Source organism: Bison bison, unplaced genomic scaffold, assembly GCF_000754665.1.
Source record: "Bison bison bison isolate TAMUID 2011002044 unplaced genomic scaffold, Bison_UMD1.0 scf7180017864274, whole genome shotgun sequence".
Taxonomy (NCBI): domain Eukaryota; kingdom Metazoa; phylum Chordata; class Mammalia; order Artiodactyla; family Bovidae; genus Bison; species Bison bison.
Window position 1 is genome coordinate 325,311 of NW_011494846.1, and position 19,913 is coordinate 345,223.

The 19,913-nt window shown below is 45.4% G+C and overlaps 1 protein-coding gene across 4 annotated transcripts in view; it reads left to right on the forward strand.

The window, feature by feature from the left end:
- PHACTR1 (phosphatase and actin regulator 1) overlaps window positions 1–19,913 on the forward strand; it is a 298,473-nt gene that overhangs the window by 92,409 nt on the left and 186,151 nt on the right. For 3 of the 4 annotated variants that reach the window (XM_010848777.1, XM_010848778.1, XM_010848774.1), the window contains exon 2: window positions 5,718–5,882. In XM_010848777.1, coding sequence (XP_010847079.1) covers window positions 5,744–5,882 — 139 coding nt within the window. In that variant the 5' untranslated portion in view covers window positions 5,718–5,743. Of the gene's footprint in view, window positions 1–2,216; window positions 2,414–5,717; window positions 5,883–19,913 lie in introns of those variants that run through there. The other variant, XM_010848775.1, reaches the window with a different exon arrangement.

Genomic DNA, 19,913 nt, shown 5'->3' on the forward strand with positions numbered 1-19,913 from the left:
ATGGAAATACCAGACCACCTGACCTGCCTCTTGAGAAATTTGTATGCAGGTCAGAAAGCAACAGTTAGAGCTGGACATGGAACAACAGACTGGTTCCAAATAGGAAAAAGAGAACGTCAAGGCTGTATACTGTCACCCTGCTTATTTAACGTCTATGCAGAGTACATCATGAGAAACACTGGGCTGGAAGAAACACAAGCTGGAATCAAGATTGCCGGGAGAAATATCAATAACCTCAGATATGCAGATGACACTACCCTTATGGCAGAAAGTGAAGAGGAACTAAAAAGCCTCTTGATGAAAGTGAAAGTGGAGAGTGAAAAAGTTGGCTTAAAGCTCAACATTCAGAAAATGAAGATCATGGCATCCGGTCCCATCACTTTATGGGAAATAGACGGGGAAACAGTGGAAACAGTGTCAGACTTTTATTTTTCTGGGCTCCAAAATCACTACAGATGGTGACTGCAGCCATGAAATTAAAAGACGCTTCCTCCTTGAAAGGAAAGTTATGACCAACCTAGATAGCATATTCAAAAGCAGAGACATTACTTTGCCAACACAAGGCCCGTCTAGTCAAGGCTATGGTTTTTCCTGTGGTCATGTATGGATGTGAGAGTTGGACTGTGAAGAAGGCTGAGTGCCAAAGAATTGATGCTTTTGAACTGTGGTGTTGGAGAAGACTCTTGAGAGTCCCTTGGACTGCAAGGAGATCCAACCAGTCCATTCTGAAGGAGATCAGCCCTGGGATTTCTTTGGCAGGAATGATGCTAAAGCTGAAACTCCAGTACTTTGGCCACCTGATGCGAAGAGTTGACTCATTGGAAAAGCCTCTGATGCTGGGAGGGATTGGGGGCAGGAGGAGAAGGGGACGACAGAGGATGAGATGGCTGGATGGCATCACTGACTCGATGGACGTGAGTTTGAGTGAACTCCGGGAGTTGGTGATGGACAGGGAGGCCTGGCGTGCTGCGATTCATGGGGTCGCAAAGAGTCGGAGACGACTGAGCGACTGAACTGAACTGTGCTGGGTCTTAGTCGCTGTGTGGGCTTTTCTCTAGTTGCGGGGAGTGAGGGCTACTCTCTAGCTGTGGTGCTCAGGATTCTCATTGTGGTGGCTTTTCCTGTTGCAGAGCACAGGCTCTGGAGCACTCAGGCTTCAGTAGTTGTAGCTCCCGAGCTCTAGAGCACAAGCTCAGTAATCGTGGTGCATTGGCTTAGTTGCTCTGAGTCATGTGGGATCTTCCCAGACCGGGGACTTCTGAGCCACCGGGAAAGCCCCTGGATGCTTTAAATTTTTTACCTTTTGTGTCTTAGAGTGTTTGGAGACTCAAATGATGGGAACTCCTCCAGCCAAATGCAGATACTCAAATAGACATGAAATTTTGCATATAATTTCAATGGTTTGATTCCCACTCCCCAAGTCTGTTGGGTCCAGGCAGCGTTTCATTTGGGCTGCAAACTCTGTTTAGAGAAGTACTAGAAGATCATTCTGGGCAGGAACTCAGATGGAGATTCCTGAAGGGCAAAGCAAGAAACTAGAACTTTCTACTCTAAGTTATGGGGAGTCATTGGAAATTTCTAAGAAAAGTAATCTAGCAACAGTGTAACATGTAAGTTTGAAGGCAGGAGACTAGATTAGGAAGATAGGTGCAGAATCTGGACAAGCTGAGATTATCAACTAAGGTAAGAAGTTTTCAAAAGGTGATGGCCACAAAAGAGAAAGTGATCTTGTGGGAATCAGGTCACCAGACTGTCTTGAGCTGGTTTCCATCCTGGATTCAAAACCTCCTTGCTGTGGCTTCCCACAGTTGTCACTATGTGGCTCTTCCCAGCTGTTTGGCATTGTTGAGGGGGCCTTCAGATGGTTCTAGTGGTAAAGAATCCACCTGCAGTGCAGGAGACATGAGACTCGGGTTGGATCCCTGGGTTGGGAAGATCCCTTGGAGGAGGGAGGGCATGGCAACCCACTCCAGTATTCTTGCCTGGAGAATCCCATGGACAAGAAGCCTGGTGGCTACAGTCCAGGGGGTTGCAAAGAGTCGGACATGATAGAAGCGACTTAGCACACTCAAGAGGGTACCAACTCAAGCAGCTGGTAGCCTTCAAAGAGAATAATTTCCAAAATCAGTATTGCTCCAGAGACTGTTTACTTGCTCTATTTGGCTTCTAGTTCCTCATTGCAGTTTTTTTTTTTTTTTTTTTTTAAATCTGTCTGCTCAGCCTCTCTGTAGCCCAGACTTACTTAAAGTCTCTTCCATCTTTATCTTTGTCTCTTCAGTCCCCAGTAATCCACTTTATCCATTGCTGCCAGATTCATCTTCCTGAGGCTCACATCTGATCCGTGCCATTTGTGATCACAGACCTCGGTTCAGATGTTCATAACTCAGAGTAAAGTCTTTGATGACTGATTTCTGTAAGTACTTTTGATCCCACCTCTCCTCCCTAAGAACCCTGTTTCACAAACTTCTCAATCTCTTCCCAGCATCTTCAGTCTATTGCTCTCCGCTGGTGCTTGCTGCTCAGCCTAGTAATGTGATCCTGTCTTCCCATCCCTTCCTGACAAACTTTCTTCAGTAATTCTCCGTGAGCTTAAGAAATAAAATCCAACCCCCTAAAGAAAAAAAAAAAGACTTCATTATTTGGTTTCAAAGCCGTTGTCCTTGAGCAACCATCCTTTTCTGCTTCTTTCCTTTCTAGTCAGAGTTCATTAAAACATGTAAAGTCTTCATTATCTCCCTGGTCGTGGGAAGCGAAAACTTCGTCCTTGCTCTCTTGTCCTCCGCCATGTGCATCTAGAAGATTACCATGATGTGCTGATTCTCTCTCTGCTGGATCACGTCTTTTCTCCGTGCCCCTTCTGTCACTGCCCTCCAGATGTGTCTGGTGGGCTCCTTTGTTACGCTCCACCACCTGTCTGTTCACACTCCAGTTCAGGATGCCGTTGGCTGTCACTATAATATTTCTCGGAAACAAATCTGATTGTGTCCTGGTCGTATGTCTTCTCAATCAGGCTATTTAAGGCTGAGTCCCTCCCCAGCCTAGACACTCTTGATGTCATTTACTTGTCGTACTTACCTTTTCTTTTCTCCCTCTAGCGGCTGTCTCCCAGCATGCAATGCGGTTTACTTGGTTTTGCTGTGTGTTGCCTGCTCTCCACCCTACCCCCAGTGTAAGCTCCGTCAGTTGGTATTTTTATCTTCTGTTAACTGACATAGCCCAAGTGTCTGGTACGCAGTGAGCATTCCGAAAGTATTCCTTGAACGTAATAACGTCAATTCCCATTTTCAGATTCCCGTCCGTCTCCCCCTGCAAATAGGATGAAACCCAAACACCCAGTTTTCTGAAGGCTTGCAGAGTCTGGCTCTGGACCCATGCCCGCCTCTCAGCACTGACTCCCCGTCTCACCCAGCGTAGCTGACTCCGCGGGTTCCCTGGGTTTCTTACAGCTCCCAGGCAATGCCGTATTCTTTCAGCCCGCTCTGTTCCTTTTGGGTCTCTTTCTCCTTCCAGAGATCCACTTCTCTTCTTCCCCATGTAGGGAGAACGGTTCCTTCTCTAAAATCCAGCCCCAAATGGCACACCCTGGGGTCTTCTCCAGTGACGAAGAAGAGTCCGCCCCTCTGTCCTCTTTGCCTCTGTTGAATTTGGCAGTTCCCTCTGACAGAGGAATTTTCCACACTGATGCCACTGTCTCCTCCTCTAGACTCTGCCCAACCATGTCCAGTTCTTCGGTGTATCTGTTCCAGGAAAGATCAGTGTCTGGCTCACTATTAAGTGGTCACGTAAGACAGTGATGGAAGAGAGGGGTCCCCATGCACTGAACCCTGTAATCAAAGGGTTAAGTGCTTTCGCCATGCAATGTGTTCAAGTTGTTGAGTGCTCACCACTGTCCCCCAAACTGATGGCCCCACAGTGTTCCCTGATTCCATGAATGGAGGGGGCCATTCCACTGACATGATCCATGGGGCATCAGGAATGATCTGCCTCCTCCCCCTCAACCACCCAGTCAGTCCTGGGTCCTGTTGACTTGGCTTCCCAGACGTCTCTAAAATTCATCTACTTCCTTTCAGTCTTGCCCACAGCCTTTACCAACCTGCCATCATCTGTCACTGTCGCACACTGCCTGGCACATGGTTGAGGTCCCATATATAGGTCTGTTTTTATTTAAATTGGAGGATAATTTCTTTACAGTATTGTATTGGTTTCTGCCATACATCAACATGAATCACCAATAGGCATACATATGTCCCCTTTGAGCTCCCTGTATCATATGGCCAATTCCCACTGGGTATATGCTTCACACATGGCAGTGTGTATGTTTCAGTGCTGTTCTTTCTCTTTCTGTTGAATAATTGAATCTCCTGAGTTCAATCCATACTGGATGACAGCAGGTAAAACATCAGGCTGTAAGACCGAGCTTCAGAGATCAGCCTGTGTTGCGAAGTCCAGGAGTTTTTCTGAAGGATTATGTTAGAGGCTCAGCAGAGTGGTTCTGTGTTGGCCTCAGCTCTAGATGTAACTGGACTTTCTGGAAAGGCAGGTCCCTCCCTCCTGCCTTGATTTTGTCAATAAGGTTACCTTCTCTTTACCTCCCTGAGATCTATGGATGCTCAAGTACACTGGAAAAGTTTTGTCCCAAGTGGTAAAAGGAGTCAGAGAGATTGTGGCCCTTAAGAAAGGGTCCCCGAGGCATTATGAGTTTGAAGGTCTTCATGTCCTCAAATGTCAAGTTGTTGGGATGAGTCTGCTGCTGCTGCTAAGGCGCTTCAGTCGTGTCCGACTCTGTGCAACCCCATAGACGGCAACCCACCAGGCTCCGCCGTCCCTGGGATTCTCCAGGCAAGAACACTGGAGTGGGTTGCCATTTCCTTCTCCAAGCATGAAAAGTGAAAAGTGAAAGTGAAGTCGCTCAGTCATGTCCGACTCTATGCGACCCCATAGACAGCAGCCCACCAGGCTCCTCTGTCCATGGGATTTTCCAGGCAAGAGTACTGGAGTGGGTTGCCATTGCCTTCTCCGTGGGATGAGTCTAGATGGTACCTAATGTCACTCTCCACTCTCAGTTTCTAAGAATTTTTTATTAAAGCAAAGTACCAGGAACAAAAAGACCTAGAGGAATTAAAGCAATTATAAGATATACTGAAGTGTGATTCTGAAAACAGTCAATTGGATTTTAAGGTGGAGCCACTCATTCAGTAGAGTCTAGTGCTTCTGCCCGTCTGGGTGAAGCATCATCCTAGGAAAGAGCGTTGTGGGTGGTAGAACGTGCTGGCATTGGAATGGACGGTTGGTAAATGTTTTCTCCCTCTTTTCTCAGCAGACGGTGTTGTAGTGATAGCGTCTGCCAAGTCTTACTCGAGAAAGTGCTGCACCGGTAGTTACACTGACTGTCATCTGACTCTTCTCACGGCCTGTCCTTGCCTTGTTGGGAGTCTCTGTGTCAGGAGGGCTCTGCTCCTCCTCGTCCTCCTTCTCGAGCCTAGGTTAAGGTTGGCCAAATCCATTTTGGGTGCTCCAGATCCCCTAGGCTTTGGCTGACTGTCACCAGCCTTTAGAACATGTTGGTATGACTCCCATTCCAAAAGGCAAAAAGAGAAACGGAAGTTCGGTCACGTGGTTTCTGTTATCTGTAACCATGGAAAACGTTGGCCATCTGTGAGGCTCCCATTTTAACACTTTTCTTTCTCCTTTTTCCATCTCCTCCTCGGGAAAACAAGCTGAGGAAGTGGAGAGGCTGGCGGCCATGCGTTCTGACTCCCTCGTCCCAGGTACCCACACCCCACCCATCCGGAGGAGAAGTAAGTTTGCCAACCTGGGGAGGATCTTCAAGCCTTGGAAATGGAGGAAGAAGAAAAGCGAAAAGTTCAAACACACGTCTGCAGGTAAGGTTATTTGTTTGCCTTGATTTTTCATTGGGTATCTGTTGACTTCAACTCAGTAGGTTTGTTAGTAGAATTTAATTACAGTTGGCTGCCTGAACCAAAGGGAAAAAAATCAAGCCTTGGAATTGCTCTCGTGTGGAATAATTCTTCAGTGTGATTGAAAATGGCTTTTAGATCCTATGTGTTTTCATGAGTCTCGGGCTTTTTGTTGGTGCTTTTCGGTTTATACGACCACGACTTTGATTTGATCTATAAATACCTGAACTTAGCACTCCACCTTGCCCATACTTGAATGCTTTCATTCCAGCGTTGACAATCCATTTCTTATTTTTTATCCTTATTTTCCCTCCTCTGGTTAAAAATCGACACAGAGCAGAAAGTAAGTTGTATATGGTTGTTGGCAGATAGGAATAGGTATTTTTTTTTTTATGGAGGAAAAATCTTGAATAAGTGAAGCATCATTGTAAAATGACAAAGGTAACTCTCTAGTTCATAGCCTAGTCGACAGCAAGGGAATCTGGGTACACTCAGCATGGCTGGGGTCTGACGAGCCCTGACTCTGGAGTCAGATGACCTAGCTTCAAGTTCAGCTCTGAAACTTGTTAGTTGCGTGACCTTGGTTGATTGAACCTTGCACCCCAGTTTTCTCATTTGTGAGATGGGGTGAGAATGGTACCTTACGTGACTATGTATTAGTAGGATGTTCCTGGTGGCACTTTATGTGCATTTTTTTTTAATAGGTAAGAGTATTACACAGAGAAATGCCTAGGGAAAGAAATGCTAAGAGTTCTGGTTTCACTGTGTTGGGTTTGAGATGAGATGATGGAGGAACCATGCAGATTCATTCTCTTTGTTTCATTCTGATTTTGATAACGTAAGTACACAGGTCATCTAGGGCCACTCTGGGGCTTTTAGTTCCTTCTTACCCCATGTCCTGTTCTCCCTCCTCCTCAGAATCATCACCTTCTCTCTTTATTGGTCCTCTTCCCGCTGTGGCTCACTCCCAAAGTGTGAAATAGGCAATCTGCTTCTCGTACCTTGTCTACAGATCTGAGAATTTTCATGCTGGTTGCTTTGAGGAATGAAAGAGAAAGAGATAGGAAAGTTGACAAGTCTTGAAATCTGTACCAGTGTTCATGTAGCCATCCCCAGTTGCTGCTTATTTCTGAGATGGACACCTCCATGTCCTGTTGCCATCACTTGTTCATTCCTGAGATTAGAATGAATCTGTGAATTGCATGAATCTCTAAATTGTCACCCCACTGACAGTCTCTTCACCTGAATGCGTTCTCCCTGGCTTTTTCTCCATTATACAGGCTTATTAAGGTATCATAAAGCGTGTAGGTCATTTACATATCTCTAAACACTTCTGAGAGGTTTTCATGCAAGCAAAACTCTAAAGGGATGACTCTCCTATATCCCCCCAGAGTGAAACAGAAAAGGACACTTAGAGCATTGCCTGGAGAACAGAAATATAAATGAAATATATTCTCAGGCAAAGTGAGAGGTCAGATGTGAACAGGAAAGAAACAGGGAATGTTCTGGAAGCACTGGAAAAAAGATTCCACAGATTCTTTTGTGGTCCTCCTGACTGTGCTATGAAAACAGCTTATAATGAAACAATCCTATATAATACATTTAAATAATTGCCATGTATCAGCATGAACTCCTGAATGATGCTGTAGCGGATGCATTTCCTCTGGACAGTCACGAGCTTGGCTTGGTCCATTTGGCAAGACCGTGGGGCGAAGCTCCGATGCTTCTTGTGCAAAAAAGGCACCTGAACCGTTGTGCTGACTTCTTTAAGGTATCAGAGAACCTGTCCTTTGATGGATGCAAATCCAGTGGCATCAGACTACTCATGAACCATTAAAGTCTGAAAATTTTTTCATTTAAAACTTTAGAGAGAAAGAATTAAGACCTGAGATAGGCAAAATTGCAACTTTAATCTTTCTTAGTATTAACTCATCTTAGCAAGTTGTTATGACCTCAGTGGCCAAACTGATTCATTTGGCAGATGAATGTAATATTTCCATGTGTTTTACTTATTTTTTAAAAATATATTTATTTTATTGTTTGGCTGTGCCGAGTTTTGGTCATGGCACGGGGGACCTTCTGTCTTCACTGCAGTGTGTGGGGTCTTAGTTGTGGCCTGTGAGATCTAGTTCCCTGGCCAGGGATCGACCCCCGCCCCCCTGAATTGGGAGCGTGGCGTCTTAGCCACTGGACTACCAATGAAGTCCCTGTGTGGCTTTATTTTAAAGGCCAGTCAGCTCCTGAATTAGAGAAAATGGAAGCTAGGCTGTGGGCTATCTGTAAACCATGATAAATGGATGGGTTATATGCTGTAACCAGCTAATCTGGTTTTTAGTTTAAGTCAGTGGTGTGCACTGTAGTATATTTTGTTCTTAACTGGATTCAGAAATATTCTTCCTGATTTTTGTAAATAAGGAGAGACTTCCTGTGCTAGTTCTTAACTTCACAGAGAAAAAAATGACAACTGAAGGATGTTTAACATGATAAATTGTGTGTATGATCAAATAGTACTTTAAAGTACAGACTTTACTATGCGTGGCTAAGCGTCAAGTATACAAAAGAATTGACTGATTGTGGGAATGTTAATTGGTTGATCAATTTCAACCATTATGCAAATATTTGTTGTGTGTGTGTGTACATATGTGTATGTAATGTATTTTCATATGTAAAACAATTTCCACAATTTTAAATACACAGAATAAGCCCAGATATTACATTTATGTTATGTATTTGCATTTAAACTTGTGTGCTTTCTTGATTACACAAAAGGACATTAATACAGTGGATACTTGGCCTATTGTTATTTCCACAGTGAGTTACATTTCTAATTTGCCAGAATTAGCTATACTGTAGTTTCCCTGTAACTCAAGTTACAGAATGCATGTGTCTGTGTATACAGCATTTTCAAAGGTGCATCCAGAAATCTGGCTTTGTAAGCCGTATTAGCAATAAGAGAACCACATTGGAAAATGATGAGCTCAACATTTTCCTCAGTCTTGGCATCAACAATTACATGAGTTTATCAAAGACCTATCTCCACGTTCCATGCTGCTCAAACGTCTTTGTATTCCAAGCTGAAGGCTGGTGTCCTTAAAAGGTCTTCAGCACTGAACTTTGGATGGTGGGGAAAGCCCAACAGGACAGGGAGCTTCTCTCAGAAGCATCCGGCGTTACACGAGGGTAGGAATAAAACACGAATGGATAGAACACCACATCATGGGTCCTCGTGGAGATGATCCTGACATGCCCTTCGGTCTGCCCTCAGGTGCCCTGCCCAGGTCCTGTGATGCACTCAGCCCAACAGGTCCAGCTTCTGTAGAATCAGCAACAGGTGTCCAGCACACACCCCACACCTGCCCCAGGGGCAGAGACAGGTGACAGCATCCTGTCCGAAATCGAGAGGGCCTCCCCCAGAGTAGTCAACCACAGCCATCTTCTCCAGATCCCTTGAAAATGAGGACTGTATTTATAGAAAAGCAGAACTGGCAGGAATAAACTGTGAAGATGCCACCAAATTACGGTTTTGTTTCCTCTTGACAGAAAATCATAAGCTGCAGGAGTTGGCCCTGGAAATCTACCATGTGCCAAAATTCCCTTTGTGCTTCTAAAGCTTTCCTGCATCCCTAGGGCTTGAACAACAATAAAAAAAATAATACAAACCTTGTCCTGAGTGCCATCCACATACTGACACTGGCCGTGGGGTATGAGCGTGAGCGGAAACCAGATCTTGTGGGTTTGGCATGCGTGGTGTCGTTGGAAGAGGCAGACAATCAAATTGCAAGAGTAAAGGTTACGGTTACGGTTAAGATCACACCTGTGATAGGACAGCGAAGGGAAGGTACTCAAAAGAATGGTGGAGAGGGGGAGCTTCAGGGAGCAAGGAGACTTTTCTGAGAAAGAGAAATGTGAGCTGGGATCTGAAGAAGTAAAAATTTATAAAATTAGCATTCCAGGTAGCAGAAATGACATGTGCAAAGGTCCTGTGGTGGACAGAGCAAGAGTGAGCAAGCTAGGAAAGCAAAAATCAGTGGCTAGAGAATGGAAAACAAGGCATATGGGATGGACTGAGGCTGGAATGGTTACCGGAGACCGGAGCCTCGCTGGTCCTGTATCCTGTAGGAAAAATTAGACAAGAGTGGGCGTGGCTGCAGGAAAACCAGTTAGGAGGTTGCTGTGCAGGTGCTGGTAGGTTGGACTAATATTTGGTGATAGAATAATGGGTGGATTTAGGAGATGTCATAAGAAACTAGTGACAGGAATTAGCAACAGATCAGTTGGCGGAAGAAGAGAGAAGTGTCACATCTGACACTCTAATGTTGATCTAGGGTATATGGCGTGGCCTTAAAAATGAGTCCTTTGGGAGAGTGACAGGTTTGGAGGAGCGGAGGCAGGGCGGGGAAGTGCAGGGGAAATGGTTCTAATTTTAGGTCTCTGTTCGAGTCAACTTTGTGATACCCAGTATTGGCATTGAATATATGGAAGGCAGAGGAGAGGTCTGCTTTGGATTTACTTTGGGATCGCATGTTGATTAGAGCGATGACCATATGTGAGCTTGGCAAGGGAGTGAGTAGGGAAAGGGAAGAAAATGGGCTGAAGACTGTCTTGTAGACAGAGGAAGAATGTCATTGCTAGTGACTGGACAGAGTGGCCTGAAGCTGTGAAGGAGGAAGAAAGATGTAGGAGGAAAACCAGAAGGATGTGAAGACAGGAGCCAAGAGACAAGAAATGTTTCAAGGCATGGGGAATGATGACCTGTGTTCATTGCCATGAAGAAGTCAAGTGAAAGAGGTACAGAAAAATGCCCGTCGGCATCAGTGATTCTGGTCGTCTAGAGTTCACTGAAGTTAGTGAGAGGTGGATTCTTTGGGAGTAGGTGCCAAATGAGTGTGGAGTGAGAATTTAGCAGGAAATAAGGAAGAATAAGTTCTCAAAATGTCTGGCTGTCAAGTGGAGAAGAGAGACAACACCAGAATGGATGGTGGAGGACACGAATGTGTCTTCAGGGGCTTGTACGTGTGCATTTTGCTTGGGAGGGACTGTGTGTGTGCCTTCTAATTTGTTGCTGGTGTTTTATGATGAAGGGGACAGAAGCAGGAGGAGCCAGTGTGAGGAATCCAGTAGAAAGAGTTAGAAGATATGAAACCAAAAGGGTAAGAGGGCTGAGATGACAGAGGTAGTTGGGATATAGAGCACCGATGGGAGAATTAGCATCTGCAAAGGGCTAAACAGCCTCCTCCAGTGAAGCAAGGGAATCAGAGGGCCTGGTTTCCTGGTCAGGTAGGAAGTTGGAAGTGACCCTGAGTCTTCCTAGGTGATAAATAAAATCATCTCCTACCAGGGAGGAGATGAGGAGGATGTGCAGAGTTAGGCCCAATTCAGGTCGATAGTGATGAGCCTGCATGGCTGTCTGAGCACAGCTATGCATAAAGCAGATAGCTGGGTCTGTCCATGGCTGGAGTTTTGCCAGATGGATAAAAGGGCAAGATAGACAACGGGGATTATTTATGTCAGTTTCCTGCAGCTGCTGTAACAAATCACTGCAAGTTTGGAGGCTGAGAGGAGCAGAAAGTTCTTCTCTCATAATTCTGGAAGCCAGAAGTGCAATATCAAGGTGTTGGCAGGTTGGTTCTTCCCAGAAGCTTTGAGGGAGAATTATCCCATGCCTCTCGTAGCTTCTGGTAGCTACTGGGCAACCCTAAGTGTTTCCTGGCTTGTAGCTGCCAGACTTGAATCTCAGTCTTCACATGGTCCTCATCCCACCTGATTTCTCTGTCTCAAATCTCAGTCTCCTTTCTCTTAGGAGGAGAGAGGAGACATTGCATGAAGAATCCATTCCATATCCAGGATTGTTGTTCAGTCGCTCAGTCATGTCCAACTCTTTGCGACCCCATGGACTGCAGCACACCAGGTTTCCCTGTCCTTCACTATCTCCTGGAGCTTGCTCAAACTCATGTCCGTTGAGTCAGTGATGCCATCCAGCCATCTTATTCTCTGTCATTCCCTTTTTCCTCCTGCCCTCAATCTTTCTCAGCATCAGAATCTTTTGCAATGAATCAGCTCTTCACATCAGGTGACCAAATTGTTGGATCTTCAGCATCAGTCCTTCCAATGAGTATTCAGGGTTGATTTCCTTTAGTATTGATTGGTTTGATCTCCTTACAGTCCAAGGGACTGTCAAGGGTCTTCTCCAACATCACAGTTCAAAAGCATCGACTGTAGCCACAAAATTAAAAGATGCTTGCTGCTTGGAAGAAAAGCTATGATAAACCTAGACAGCATATTAAAAAGCAGAGACATCACTTCATCAACAAAGGTTCACATAGTCAAAGCTGTGGATTTTCCTGTAGTCGTGTATGGATATGAAAGTGTAACCATAAAAAGGCTGAGCGTGGAAGAACTGATGCTTTCGAATGTCCAAGACAGATGACTGCATCCAGAGATCCTTAACTTAGTTACGTGTGCAAAGACCATATTTCCCAGTAAGGTTCATTGATGAAGGTTAGGTCTTGAACAGCTTTTGAGGGGATACAATTCATTCCAATGTGCTCCTAGAATTTACATTGGATAGGAAAGGAGAGGTCCAGTGGGTTGAAAGGAATTTTAAAAAATCAATCTTGAAGACGCTGATGAGTGAAGGAAGCAAATTGTAGAAGGATGGACAGAGTGAGATACGTTGTAGTTTTTACAGCAGTATCTGTGTCCTGAAAACAGTGAATGGGAATGGGAGGGATTCCTGATAACTTCAACAGAAACTGTAACATTTTATTTCTTTTAAACAATATGAGGCAAAAAGGTCCAGTATTAATGTGTATCCTGGGTGGTGGGTTCATGAATGTTATTCTCTACAGTTTTCTGTATATTTGAAATTTCCATAATTTAAACAAAAGAAATAACTCTAATAAAAAGTGACTTTAAGTTCCAAAGAAGTCAAAGAATTTTAAGACAGTCAGTGGGATCGGTTGCCAGAAGCAAGCTGGCAGGACAGGAGCTCGTGGGTTCAGAACCACGTTGTTGAACTTGCGATCTTCAAAGTTATGGAGACAAAATGCAGACCAAAGCTTTGGAAGTGGGTGGCTGAGGTGGAGGAATAGGTCAGGAAGTTATTTAGAATGTGAGAAATGATCCCATCCCATACGTAGGGCAAACGCCCTATGTATCTCTCTTATCGCAAAATCTTGTGCTGATTTAATTTCCTATTTTCAATCAAGTAATGAAAGGAACTGTCCTTTGATTCTGCTGTTCAACTAATTGTTCATTGATATGTTCTTGGAAAGATTCTTTTATTCCAGTTGAGATGATTCAGCCCATAATAATTTCAGGCCAGTAAAGTACTGCAGTTTAATTCATAGAAAATCAAAGGTTGCTTTTTAAACATTTACTCCAGCTATTAACAAACCCTCATCTAGCACAGGTCAAGTTGTGTCGCAGCAAGGCAGCGACTTTCAAGCAGAAGTGATGGGCGGTCCGTCTGCCTGGCACACAGTTGGGAGCCTGAGCACCAACCCCTGGGTTTTGTTTGCTCTGTGAGTGCTAAGTCGTTCAGTCATGTCCAACTCTTCTGCAACCCCATGGACTGTAGCCCGCCAGGCTCCTCTGTCCATGGGATTCTCCAGGCAAGAATACTGGAGTGGGTTGCCATTTCCTTCTTCAGGTAATCTTCCCAACCCAGGGATTGAACCCACGTCTCTTATGTCTCCTGGCAGACGGGTCTTTTTCACCCCTAGCGCTGCCTTACTTGGCTCCAGCCCCACCCAACTGCCAGCAGCGATGAAGGGCCAGGCCTGAAATGTGTTGGGAGCTCCGTTCGTATTAATAACAGGGTCCAAGAACAGTCTGCATGACTTGCCCAGTGTTTTTCTGTATAGCATGACATGAATACAACTGCGGGTAGGAGATGCTTAGGGACTCACGTGAGCACGGAGCTCCAGCCTTCTCATTAGGTCCCCAGACTGATTGCCCTTCAGCTGTAGATTTTGCTTATCTCACACCGCCCCTCCCCAGAGCAGGAGCCAACCCTGAACCCTGGCTTGTACCTACTTCAACTACTTTCTAGTTGCCCCTTTCCCTCAGGGCCAGACTCTACTTCCTTTATTTCTTGCATCCATTCATGCAGAGTTACTGATATCTTTAGCAACCATTAGCTTCAAGGAGTCCCTGAGTAGCCCATGTCTCTAGAATTGTTCTTCTTCAAATAAAACTGCTTAGATAGTGAAAGTAAAAGTGAAGTCACTCAGTCGTGTCTGACTCTTTGCAACCCCGTGGACTGTAGCCTACCAGGCTCCTCTGTCCATGGGATTCTCCAGGCAAGAATACTGGAATGGGTTGCCATTTCCATCTCCAGGGGGGATCTTCCCGACCCAGGGATCGAACCCAGGTCTCCTGCATGCAGGCAGACGCTTCAGCCTCTGAGCCACCAGGGAAGATAGTGAAGACAGTGTAAACTGGATTCTGCCTTTGGACCTGGTGTGTTGGCTTCCTGGCTCTGAAGGGAGAGTCTGTCACTGATATCCAGGACAGTTGGCCCCCCTGCTAGCCCCACCTTGCTGATTCCTGTCTATTAGGGATCCCTAGCATGCTGTGTGATTGAGGCAAAATGTTAGTTGCTCAGTCGTGTCTGACTCTTCTGCAACCCCATGGACTATAGCGTGCCAGGCTCCCCTGTCCATGAAATTCTCCAGGCAAGAATACTGGAGTGGGTTGCCATTCCCTTCTCCAGGGGATCTTCCTGACCTAGGGATCGAAGCCCAGTCTCCTGAGTTGTAGGCAGATTCTTTACCATCTGAGTCTCCAGGGAAGACCTAGGTCACCTGCAATTCCTGGAAGAGAGAATGAAACCCTAAACTTTTCTTCCAGGCTTATCGTGACATCCTTCTCTGGCATAGAACTGAAAATCCCTTTCACAAGTGGAATCATTGCCTCAGATCCGGCACAAGACTGGCTGTGTTCACTACGAAGACCCTCTGGATCATCACTGGCACTCTTGAGCTGGAAGTTTTTTTCCTTCCCATTCAGGCGGAGAGCTGAAACTGATAGATTGACAACATCAGTTATCATGAATAGACACACGTGTGCTTGGAAGAGAGCTGGTTTAGGACTTTGTGCCCTAACTTTAATGTTCTCTTGTAGCCGCGCTTTCCCAGCTGACAAGGTAATGTTATCCGCCTGGCCAGAGGTCAGAATTTCAGACCTCTGTAAACCACAGCCAGTCTAGAAATAATAGCAGCTTGGCGTGTTGCACCGATGTATGTACCAAGCACTGCCACTGTGCCTAAAGAAGGCAGCAGTGACGACAGACAAGCCCCCATCCCCCAAAGGTTATGGCCTGAAGGGAAAACCAAGTAATGGAGTCAATAATTACAACAGAGCATTGGGTTGGCCAAAAAGTCCATTCCGGTTTTTGCATTATATGGTGTGGGAAAATCCAAATGAACTTTTTGGTCAGCCCAGTGAAAGTGATGGGAGACACACAAGAGCTCCAGGAACTCAAAGGAGACAAAGCCAACTGCACTCTTAACTTACCAGGAAAGGTTTCCTAGAGAAAGGGGCATTTAACTAAGGGGTTAGGCAATGGGGGTGAGAGAATCTTCTCTCCCAGTGGAAGGAAGCCTGGAAAAGAGGACAGGAGAGATTGGCTGTCTACAGCTTGCAGAGAGGTGGTGGTTGGGAAAGGACTGTTGGCTGAGAGGTGTTCAGAGCATGTGAGAGATGAGGAAGAAGAGGTGGGCAAGGGTCTGCTCTTAGAGGTTCTCATGAGAACATCGTGGAGTTCTCATCAGGCTTTTTCCTGATGCGTTATCCTAAGGAAGCTGTCGGAAGACCTGCCGTTTTGAAAGCTCCTTTTCTATATGATGGGGAAAGTTTGCAGGGGTACCCAGTGCTGTTAATGTAGCTTCTTCTATATATTTGTGTTTGTAATGACAGAAGATTTGCTTGTGAGAGAATCAAGATACCTCATTGCTGTCACAACCAAAGGAATATGAAGTGTCTCTGGTTCTGGTAACAAGGAAAGTGGTTAGCAGGTGGTTGATTATATTGTGAGCGAGAAATGAAGATAACCAAGACAGTTGCTGGAGATATTTAGGAGACAGAATGACCAGGACTTGATTACAGCTTGGATATGAAGAGTAAGGGAAGAGTAAAGAGCATGCTCTGGCTTCTCTCTTGAGCAATGACATGCCAGTCAGATGGATGGAGGTACCACTTACTACATCGTGTTTATGGGGAAAATTGAGCATATATTTGGAGGCATGATGGAGGGATATTAAATATAGATGGAAGATACTGAATACAGAGGACTGGAATCAAGGGAGGTCTGGCTGGAAATGCTGATCTGCAAGTTGTGGGACCTGGATATTCGTTGAAGCCATGGAATGAAAAGTCCAAAGGAGAATGTCCCATGGGAAGCAAAGAGGGGCTTTCGGAGCCCCCTGAGGTCCCCTGACCTGTAAGTCAGGAACACAGACAGAGGAGTCTATGGAGAAGGTAGACGAGGCCCGCTAGAGTTAGGAGGAAAACCAGGAGGGGGTCGTTGGCTTCCTTGTCCAGATCTCAAGACAGGAGGGGACTCCAGTCTGCCAGGACCTGACGAGATAGTCAGGACTGAAAAGTGCCTGTTGGGTTCAGTGACAACTCATCACTGGTGTCTTTGGGAAGAACAGTTTCAGAAAATCCATATGGCTTGGAGTTTAGAAAGCTTATGGTTAAGGTGTAAATGAGCACTGAGGAAGCAGACTTCTTTTAAGGAGTTTGGCTAGAAGGGAGAAGGAGAAATACAGAGTAATCACCAGAAGGGGTATGAGCTTAAGGGAAGCGTGTTTTGAGATTGATTGGATTGTGTCAAGATGCAGAGTTTGCCTTCACGTGGCTTTAGCATTCCAGGGGAAACAGAAACATCAGCGCAGTGACTGTGGAGGCAGATTAAGTGTGTCTCCACACATTTTTCAGTGATGACAAGTCTCCTGACGAGGAAAAACAAACATGCAAATAATCAGAGCACTATTGAGCATCTGATTTTAATAAGAAATCATCAAGTTGCATAGCTCTCAGCACCTGGCTGGATCACAGTTCTCCTTGTATGACTGGAAAATTCAGTTTCTTCAACAACAACAACAAAAAAGGCTGAGCATGGACAGGTACAGAATCTTCTTTCCTGCGTACCCATCATGGCCCAGAGCAGGAACATCTAGGGGTTAGAAGGCAAAGTAGACTTAGTGGTCCTATTTTTAAAGGACAACTCTAGGAGGGACAGGCTAAAGGTTGTGAAAATCAGCCCCCACCTGGAGTGGAGACTGTATAGAAATCATTGTTTCCTGTTGAAGTGAACTTTATGCAGCGTGCTTCGCTTACATGTCAAGACTGTGAAGTCTTTGATGATGGCAGTCCTGCCTGCCTTTACCCCTCTGACCCCCAGCATTAGGTAGAGCACCTGATATAATGGGTACCCAAGTGCAGTGGCTGGCCAACTGTATTGTTGAGGTCCGCTAATAGTCTGAAAGTGGAGAGGTGAGGGCAGCGACTGAAGCATAAGCCAGAAGGTCCCCGCCTTGGAAGGACTTCCATGATTGCTTTTCAGTTTATCAGAGTTCATAGGTCAGGTTATCTGGGCAGTACTGTTGCTTGGGTTATCTGTTGCTTGGAATGAAACACCCCAAAACTTAGCGGCTTAAAGCAATGAACTCAGTTGTATTACATCCTATGACTGGGCTCAGCTGGATGGTTCTTCAGTCAGTCTGCCCTGGGGCCTCTCACGTGTTTGCAGACAGATGGGACTGGAGGCTCCTGGGGCCTCCCTCCTTCTCTGGGTCCTCACAGAGCCATTCCACGAGGTCTCTTCCTGTGGTTTGTCCAGCAGGGTGATTCAGGGCCCCCAAGAATGCAAAAGTAAAAGCTGCCAGGCCAGTTAAGACTCTTGTCCAGAGTTGGCCCAGTATCCCATTTGCAGGGTTCTGTTGCTTAAAAACAAGTCACCGGAGCAGCCCAGACTCTTTGTTGAAGCAAACCAAACAAGAGTGTGAGTACCAGGAGCATGGTTCATGGGGTGCTGTTTTTGCAAGCCAGCAACCTCCATTGTCAAGGTGTAAGAAAACTGCAAGTGCTGCTTATTCCCTTCTTTCCATGTATGATGTGCTGTAACAGTTTTGTTGATAACAAGGGAAATTGTTATAATCTATTGGGTTTTTTGGGAATGTGAAATATGCACGACCCTTTCCATGCCATATTACTTTACTCTCACAACAGACCTGCATGGTGTTATTAGGCCCATTTGGCAGGTGGAGAAACTGATGATTAAAGCAGCTAAATATTTTTCAGTTAGAAATGGCAGGGTAAGAACTTAAGCCTGGCATCTTGTCACTTACGTTGCATTTTGGATCCATGAATATGGGAACTCATAATTTAGATGCTAAAACATACCATTCATTTGCACTAAAGTGATGTTACAGGATCCTTTCCTTTTCCTACTTATCTCTAGAAAGCTGAAATGTGAAGGAAGAGAATCTCATCAATAAACACGGACACTGGAAATCATGATTTCTTTCTTGAATGCCCTTAGAGGCAGGGGTTAACAACTTACCCATCTTTGCATCGCACAGTATCTAGCTCAGTGTCATGTACATGGCAGATGGTTTGTTTGTTTATTGACTAAGAAAGAATACAATGAACTGGCTCCAAGCAAATACCATTCAAAACCATCGCATTTCTGTTGGCCCTGGAACATGGCATCTTTCTGCTATAGGGCACACAGAAACAAAAGATCCTGGATTAGGTGAGCAGTCGTTGACAGCCCGGCTTCTGGAGCAAGTGCTTGTTTGAGGGCTGGACATCGGCAGAACTGATTCTGAAAGGACACAAGCTTCACAGCATTTGTGATGAGGCGTCTGCCCGGCCACTGACTTGCAAGGTAATCGGAGTTCCCTGTGACGAGGCGGTGTGAACCAGTGGTTAAGGCACGGACCCTGCAGCCTCTCTGCTCAGGTGTCTCAGGAAAGTACTTTGTAGTCTCTGACCTCAGTTCCCTCAGCTAAAATAGGAATAAACCCAACACTTCATAAAGCTGTGAAGATTGAAAAAGGAGTTGTGGAAGCTCTTAGGATAATACCTTGAACATAGTTAAGTATTTTGTAAGTTTTATCTGCCATTATTTTTTTTTTCCTAGAAGTGCTTTAGAAAGCAAAGAAACATCCAAGAGTAATGAAATAGTTATTTCATAGTTTCAGCTTTTGAACGGTGTATGTGTCAGACGACAGTTATGATGAGCTCCTCTTAGACGTGTGTGTGTGTGTGTGTGTGTGTGTGTGTTCAGTCATGTCTGAACTTTGGTGACCCCATGGATTGTAACCTGCCAGGCTCCTCTGTCCGTGAGTTTTCCCAGGCAAGAATACTGGAGTGGATTGCCATTTCCTTCTCCAGGATATCTTCCCCACCTTGTGATCGAAGCCACATCTCTTTCATCTCCTGCGTTGGCAGGAGGATTCTTTACCGATGAACCACCAGGGAATGTTTATCTGGGTACTGGGTGTAAGAGTTTGCTTTCAGACACCTTGTACAGTTCCACACAGCTGAAGTTTACCCCGCATTTTCCTAGGTGCCCACAGGTTAGTTCACTCAAGTATTTCCTCTTCTCTGTGAATTTACAATTAAGTGAACACACACAATGGCCCCCGAGGAAGTGCTTCATCCGGTTTCTCCTCTGCTACATCACAGGCAGAAATACTGATTATAATGAGGTACTCTTGGGGGAAAAAACAATGAAGGTGTAATCTCCTGAAAATCAGATCTCTGTGGCAAGTCCAGACGCTCAAAAGTAGACAAAGACATAGGAAGGAATACCGACTGTGTACTTTATTTTCCAAACCTGGACATCTTTGACAGTAAAATGAGATGTCATTACTACTTGAGCCAGGACAGCAAGCATGAAGTGGGTCTGTGCCAGGCAAGGCAGGGAGCATAGTGACTGTGTGCAAAGCCACCTGGACAGAAGCTACAGGCCCTGAGACC